The sequence below is a fragment of the Toxotes jaculatrix genome, chromosome 24, assembly GCF_017976425.1.
Source record: "Toxotes jaculatrix isolate fToxJac2 chromosome 24, fToxJac2.pri, whole genome shotgun sequence".
Taxonomy (NCBI): Eukaryota; Metazoa; Chordata; class Actinopteri; family Toxotidae; genus Toxotes; species Toxotes jaculatrix.
Genome location: NC_054417.1, coordinates 4,035,455 through 4,043,791, shown reverse-complemented (window position 1 = coordinate 4,043,791; position 8,337 = coordinate 4,035,455). Strand labels below are relative to the sequence as shown.

The following is an 8,337-nucleotide window of genomic DNA, read 5'->3' as shown; positions in this document are numbered from 1 at the left end:
AATAATGAAAAGTAAACTATTAACCATCCCTCAAAGTATATAAAGTTATAACAATACTATAATATTAACTATTTAGCAAACATATTAATTTGTTAAGAAATATTTCAGACTGACAACTGTGTTAATTATATCTGATTATTTTTATTTTTTTGTGTTTTATTATCATCTGTTTTGGAATAAGTTCTGTGCTTGAATGATTTATTATTCCACACCATGTACCAAGATGCAGTTATGTCTCTTGACAAGAAACTAAATTCTTGTTGTTTTTTTTTCAGTAATACACCAATCTATTAAAATACATTTTACAGATATTGTTGTGTCTTTTGCTTTGAATGCTTCACTGTAACACTGAATCATAACTGGTGTGTTCTCAGTGTTGCTTCATCTTAGAATAAAATAAAACAGCCAATAATTTGAATGCTGGTTTCATAAGACTATTGCTCTCTGTTGCATCAAAGCCCTCATGTCAATGTAATGCATGTTGTGGAAGAATTCATTTTGATGTTTTTCACACAAACATTCGTGGTTATGAGCCAGTGAGCCATTCAGTTTTCATCGTCAATACAACATGCACATATATTTGACCATTTTTTTCTTGTGTCATATGTTTATCTAGTGCCAGATGTGTATCTAGTGCCAGATGTCTGCTTAGACGACAGAGGAAGTTTTAAGGTGCCTTTTACTGTTCCTTTGAGCATTTCAAGGGTTCACAACAACCTCCTGCAGTTTGGCTTGATCCAGTCCAGTGAGCCAACACTGAAATTAGAGAATGACACTGCCAAGAACAGGTGAGTATAATAATAAAATATTAACAATAGGTGAGTTCATATTTTTTTGTTGTAATATTAAGATTCGTATAGGAGAGAATGAGCGTAGCTGCTGCAGATTAGGATTCATGTGCACATGAAAAATGAACATCTTCTGTCCTGTCCATGTCAAGTGATCCGATGGCACCATAAATCAGTTGATACTGAACATGGTGTGTGTGTGTGTGTGTGTGTGTGTGTGTGTGTGTGTGTGTGTGTGTGTGTGTGTGAGAGAGAGAGAGAGAGAGAGAGAGAGAGAGAGAGAGAGAGAGAGAGAGAGCGTTTTCCCAGGCAGCAGAGATGTGGGGGGAGGACGGTGGCCACCTTATTTGCATATTGGGCGCCTGTTGTACGTACGCATCGACGTTAACCAATCGGCTCCGTGCATGAGGCAAACCACGCCCGCGCGGCAACTCGTGTCGCGCGCCTCGGCAGCATTGTGCTGGCGGTGTCGCGGACAAAAGTTGTTAGTTTCTTCCTAAGTCCTGTCCGGTTGCAAGCTCCGGTGCACGGAGATTTAGCGCTTAGTTAAACTCAAGCAAGTCTGTGTGTTTTTTTTTTTTGGAGTGGATATTAGGGAGCTGGAAAACTGCACGGGCGCCGTTGAAGGAGCTGCAGACGGCGGAGTCCCTCGGCTGAAGCTAACCGCTGCCGTGGAAAAGTTATTGTTGGGCACCCTGTGGGGTTTAAAGTTCAGCTAACAGTAGCGTCACGGGCTGCTAGCAGGTAGTTAGCTCCGTATCTTAACTCATTAGATCGGTCACAATGGCAGCTGTGTGCCAGCCGCGACGTGCCTTGGTGGAAATACCTGCTCCGCAGCCAAAAATTGCAGGTAAGGCTGAAATCTGACAGTTTTTTTTTATTTTGACTTCAAACTCTGCTTTAATATCTGTTCTTTGTACTGGAGGCGCCAATTTGCTATCATGCTAATGTTATCATAAGCGCGCCCCCTGTGTTAAAAGTCCTTTAGGTTAAATAATTAACACTAACTTTCACAGCTGCATTAACTTTTAAATAATTTACATTATTATGCATTTCACAGTGGGTTTCTGTGATGCGCCTTTTGCTCTGCAGCATGAGACATTAATGGAAATATTAAGACGATTTACTGTCACCCAAACACCACGTTTTAATTTTTGTTTCATTTATTTTTTACAGCTCGGATGAGGAGGTCCTATTTAGAAATTTTAAGTGCTCGTTTGTCTCCATCTCCACTTCCAAGGGGGAGAAATGCAGCTGCAAACACGAGGCCTGTGCAGTCATGTAAGTTAAAAGCTAAATAAAGCCATATATATACACCTGCGAAACTAATCTGGGCTTGGTTTTATGAGCTGACTTTGTAGGAGGCAGATGGAAGAAGAAAGCTAGTATGAGAGCAGAAAGGGTGTGCAGAATGGTGGTTTTCAGTGTTTCCTACCTCTCCAGTTTCTCTTTCCTTTCAGTGTTAAGGAAACTGACGGTTTATTGCTAAATAAATTAAATAAAAGTAGTGTTCAGAGCAATAAAAGCTGTTCTGCTCTGGTCCTATTCTGTAAAAAGAACATTTCTTTAATAGGACTACTTACCAGCTGATGACTAGCCCCATTTTCTTTTGTTAGTGGAAATTGAACCCACTCAGTGACTGTTAGTTTCCTCCTGTCGGTTAATTGTCCAAATCAAATCCCTTATGTTTTTGTTTTTTTGCAGTGAACTTGCCCTTTGGTGGGCTGTGGAGTGGGAGAATAGAGGAGCAGTGTGAGAAGATGGACGAGCACCATATGCCGCTCCCCAAACAGCAGCTTGTGCAGTTAATCAGATCCCTCATCTTAGTCGAACAGGTATTTATCTTAGCTATTTCACATGACTATATTTAAAAGATAGCATTAAACACTAATCATCTCAATGTTCTGTATACCTGGTAAAATACACAGGCAAACCAGATCCATGCCTTCACTGTATATGATATAACCTGAAATGTGATGTATTGCATCCTAGAGTCAAGAGCCCAGGATCCTGGCCTCAGACCTGAAGTATCTCCAGGAAGACTTGCAACTAAAGAAGGCAAATGTTTACAGGTCCATACCCTACTCACGGTTTGGCTCCAATAGGGATGCTCACTGCTACAGGAAGGCATATCCTCACCTGGTGGCATTCAAAGTGAGTATCAGGATAGGAGGATACCCCTCTGTGTCTCTGTGAGCTGAGTGTTTCATTGTGTTGTACTGATTTGTCACCTTCTTATCCTCCGCCTCAGGTTTCGTGTCAGGAGTGGGGCCAGGTTCTTCTGCGGAACAAAGAGTGGGACGCTGTGTTGGAGCACACACTGATGGCGTGGCGCTACACCAGCGAGCTGCCACAGTGGGATACAGCGAACCACAACGCTCTACGAGAACAGTGTTACAGCATTCTGACAGCTCACGGCCTTACTGCTCTCCAGCACTACCACCCCGAACCCAACAGAGGACGCGAGCTGCTCAGAAGGTAACGCCTTAGTTTTCAGATAAACAGTAATCACAAAGTCTGTGTGCCATAATGCACACTAATTATGTGTTCAGAAATCTGAGATCAAGTTAAGGAAACATAAGGAAATAATCTCACAAACACCTCCTGAATAACCTTAGTATAGTTCAGGTTTTTCTTTGGGCGTGTATGTTCATGGTGTCATTTAATTCATTGTTTCGGCCTGATTCATGCGTTTCAAAGGTCACAGTGTGGTCACGATACTAAAGTATTTTTGGTATTCCACAAAGTCAGTAAGACGGTTCCCACATCCCTCTGCACAATAACCTGATTTTTAAAACAAAGTAGGTCAAACCGAGGGACACGAGGCTACGGCGAACTTTACCTGAATAAATATTTCGATTTTGCGTTCAGCGTTTTTGACCGCAAAAGGGCAGAAAGATCTTCCAGCAAACTTACAGTTCAAGCTGTGGTACATCTGATACACAGTCGTTTGCGTTCTCTTTGCTGATGTCTCTTTGCTTTCTTCACCACCCAGGTGTTTACTTCAGGTGTCACGGTGATGCATGAAATCTGTTAGTGTATTATATTTATTAGCCATCTTGATTTTTTTTTTTTTTTTTTTAGCAGCTAAAGTAAGATTCAGTACAGCCTAAAAATGATGATTGCTTATGTGCTAAAGTAGCTGCTATAGTTAAGTCATCAGCTACAGATCTGCTTTATGCTGCAGCTAATTACGCAGCCTCTTGATAAGATATGAGGCATAGATACTCTCATACTCACAGGGTTATCATTAACTTAACCAGCTGTCTAGTGTTTTATTGGTAAGCCTCAGTTCAGTATCATTGAGCTTGTTTTTAGGGGAAACCTGTCTAATCACTCTTCTGTTTCTTTCCAGGCTGGAGATGGCTCAGCTGCACAGCCAGTCAATTCTTCCCTGTATTCAGGAGTTGCAAAGAATTATGGGATGTGCAGATGACTCCTCCTTGGATACAAAATAACATGACGAACAATCTAACTTATACCCAAGTGAGAAGTGTGCTTCATAGATGACCTAAATGATTTAGGTGTGATAAAGGGCCAAAAAACATACATGGTAGTGTTTGTTTGTAAAACCACTACAGTATTCTTCCAAAGGGCAGGGTAGCAACTGCCAATGTAATAAGTGCCAGATAATGCAGGTTTAAAGAGGTAAATAGAGCCGCTTTTTACCAGGTTGATAATGCATTAAAACCTCTTATTTAATCCAACGTCAACTGGACAGCATTAATTTACACACAGCCTTATTACAAAACCATGCTTTCTTTTTCATCGAGCATTTACATTGTGAGAAATGTTGTTCAGGCCAGTGGAATTCATTTTTTTGTATATTTTTAGGAATTTGTATAGAATAATCTTTGTTTTGACCGTTTGAAACGTAAGAAGTATACAAAGGCCTTTTCTGTTGCTTTGTATGGGCGTGTATGTATATATGTCCTTATGGCTGTTCACTATACTTGAATCTGTGGCCTTTGTTGACTTTGTTTGTCTTCATAGAGAATTGTCTCCGTCACTGATTGCACTGTTGCGTTTTGTCCTGAAAACTTGAAAATGTTCGATAAAATAGACCCTAATTTAAATAAAGTCACCACTTTGTACTGCAGAGAAGTTTGTTCTCCTTTGTGCTATGGCCTCACTGTATACAGTTTAGTTTTTTCTTCTCCATGTAGTCCACTGCTTAAAAGCCCCTGTATGTGTGTAGAGTTAACAGCAGACACAACCTCTGCAACTTTCCTGTATGGAGATTTTATCTTTATGCTGTGCTGTAGTTGTCAGGTACTCAAAGTTTGTAGTTTGCATTTCATGGCCGGTGCTGCTGGGTGTTTTTTCTATTTAAGTGGCAAAATATTTCCCTGCTTCTTTTTCATACCTGTGTGTAATCAGTGTGCAGAGTCTAGTTTTTGTCTGACGTTGATTTGTAGGCTGTGAGTATTGATCAGTAGGCTGGGGTAGCTGATTTGTGGATTTGGCAAAGCACCTTGATTAGTGACTGCTGCCTCTTAAAGATGGGCCATCGCAGTAGATAATAGGATTAATCGATCGATGGATTGATCATTTGTCCGTCCTGTGGCACTGTTGTCTGTTCTGCACTTTCGGTTTTATACCACTAGGTGGAGCCCATGCTGCACCATTTTCCAACATCTAGTATCACAGTCTGTGGAGTCAGGCTTGTGACTTCAGTGGAGGAGCAGTGTTAATACCACTGGAGAAACAGCTGTTGCCATGGCACTCTGTACAATGCATATTAAATATTTTTTAAATGCTATATAGGGTTCAAGATAATGAATGAGAGGTTGATAGGGTGAGAAGCTGCTGGCTGATAAGCAGACTTCCTGCTGTGTAGTTTCTCTGTCAGAAATAAAGCAAATGCTCTGTTCGTGTCACTTATATAGGGATTTCTTCAGTGACAGTATTTCTTTTAGGAGGCTTGTATATTATATGTAAGGATATTCTGTAAGTTTATTATTTGGCTGTGATGTTAAAGTGTCCTCTGAGATAAGGATTAATAATTATTTGTCTCCACGCTATTGCACAAGGTCGAACCTATTAATATTACAGCCTATGGAAACTTATGGAAACGTGGCCAACCCACTCACATAGATATATAGTGTTAATTTGTAATCTTTAAATTGGAATTTAAATTGATGGCTGCTCAAACTCCCAAACCTGAACCTACATATAGCACGCTGGCTCACATCAAATCGTTCTGGAGTCTTGTTTCTCTCGGTCTCACTCTATTTTTTGTGGCCTTTTATTACAGAAAAACAGTGGTAATGAACTTGGGGATGGCATTACAGAGTGTTTGTCTAAGACATCCCAGTAGATTAACTTGCTTGTAGAGAAAAAAGTAGCAAATCACTGCAAATTGTTCCTTCTGTAAATGTTCAGCCGTAGGACTTGAGGCTATTTCATAAATGCTCTAAAGGCATGGCCCGGTTCTCACCTGAGACTAGTCCTCCAATCAAGTATTTTTCAGAGTAAGATCCATAGGATTTCCTGGGCTAGTTTAGAGGCTACCAATTAACCCATAGCAAAATCAGAAATACAGAATCAAACGCACAAGGAGGAGCAATTTGTAGTAAGCACTGCAGCTTACTGATCTAGGCACTGTGGGAGAAACAACTCTTTAAAGAGGTCTGGGGCACACTGATGTAGTGTCGAAGTTAAAATGCCTTCATTATGACATGGCTGTAAAGATTTAAAAAAACAAAACAAGCAAAAAAAAAAATATATCAATGCCTTACAGCTCCCCTGTGCCTTGGATGTGTTTTCGAGGTTGCCTTCTCTACAGTACCAAGATCAGAGAGCTACCAGCTACAAAGAGAGACCTCCATGTTTGTTTGCCTCTCTGCGTAGATGTTGCTCATTCATAGAGCAATAAATTCTGTATTTTACCTCTACACTATAAAGAGCCCAAACCGTTGATCTTATCCAGAATCAGCAGTAGTTGTGTTCCCAATACGCTCCAGGAAAGAATGTGAGAATGTTTTACAATGTCATTTGGGTATCTGGCTAAAAAGGAGGCAAGTTATTGTCTCACAGATCAAAGAACAGTAGGTGCTCTTTACAGTCTGTGATGGTGCAGCCCTGTGAGGACGCAAGGCGAGTGGGTAGGACAACTGCTAATGGTGTATTTTGAAATTCAGTTTGGAGGATTTCTTGAGTTTAGTCGACTGACCATAAAACACTTGATCTCAGGTAACTTGTAAGTATGACCAGCTGATATGAACACACTAAATAACTGACTGGCACACAGCTGATTATGTATGTTGTGAGACGGATGGATCTGGAGGAGACTTAAGAATTACACAGCTTTGTCAAAGCCATTATGTTCCATCTTTCAGTCTCGACACGGTGACTTTGAGGGAGGCAGAACCTGAATTGGAACACAAGTGAGTTCAAGCGTGTTCATAAGGGAATGAAAAAAAAACTGTAGAAAATCAGACGATGAAGGGTGAAGCAAACAGCGAGTTACGAGACTTCATCACAGAGTCGCTCCTACAATGCCCTGAACGTCACAGATGGATTGCGTTCCTGAGGAATGACTAATTCCCTCTCTTTAGAATGTGAGGTTTACATCAGTGGTTTTAATTCTAGTCCTCAAGATGCAGAGCTGCGCTGCTTTTCATTCATCTTCAGCCATCTAATAAGGGGCTGATTTACACCTGGGATGCCAGGTGAGTGTAATTAGCGGTAATTAACTAGCTATGAGGATAGAAAACCAGCACTACTGAGTCCCAAAGAGTTACAGGAGGGACTCAGAGAACACAGTGACTGAGTGTATGTACATGACTTGAATAGTCTTACATAGCTAAATTCCTCTCATAGACATCTGTACTGACATTCAAACATCTGTCGCTGCAGCTTTGGCAAACAGAGCTGAAAGAAAGTGAAAGAGAGCACTTTGATGCCATGTAGCTGGAATTACAATGATAAATCCAGAAGACCTGAGCATGTCCCAAGGACACTGATAAGAACAGAAAGGACAAAACTTGCTGCCTCAGTGCTGGAGATGCCCTTTACAGTCTTATATTCTCCAAATCTAATGGTGTGGTTGTGTAACAGCAAGCTCCTTCTCGACAGTAACCAGTGCTTTGGTTCAAACTGGCAGAGCCGTGGACCAGTTATTCCTTTTATTTCATTCCCCAGAAGATCATTTACACATACTGCAAATATTTTACATGTTCATAATTTTTCTTACTCTAATTTCTTTCCATCTGTGACCTAATAGCTCCCGGTGCAGTTATTACTTCGAAAGAAAATGTCACTGATTGTCAGAATTACACAGCAATAAGCTTCTGAAGTGTTCACTTTGATTTGGTGAATATTCATTGCTATCTGAAAAGGTTTAAAGCTGCACAGCTGTAGAATTCATGAGGGTCTTTGGGTTTTGAAGTAAACCAAAAATAAATGGTTGAAACAACTTGTTTAAAACAGTGTGAACCAGACTGAAATCTGATCCATCCTAGGTCTAAATTGGTTGATAAAGCTTTTCCGCAGCAGACATTTTGGACATGTCACAGCAGGGAAAACACAGGAAACTACATTAATG

General features: G+C 40.6%; 1 protein-coding gene across 1 annotated transcript; it reads left to right on the top strand.

The window, feature by feature from the left end:
* The first annotated feature begins 1,254 nt into the window (after positions 1-1,254).
* Positions 1,255-4,873, top strand: LOC121178122. Its single transcript, XM_041032646.1, has 6 exons — positions 1,255-1,638; positions 1,965-2,069; positions 2,493-2,623; positions 2,781-2,942; positions 3,040-3,266; positions 4,144-4,873. The coding sequence occupies exons 1-6, from the start codon at positions 1,572-1,574 to the stop codon at positions 4,244-4,246; spliced, it is 795 nt and encodes a 264-aa protein (XP_040888580.1). The 5' UTR covers positions 1,255-1,571; the 3' UTR covers positions 4,247-4,873.
* Positions 4,874-8,337: the final 3,464 nt, after the last annotated feature.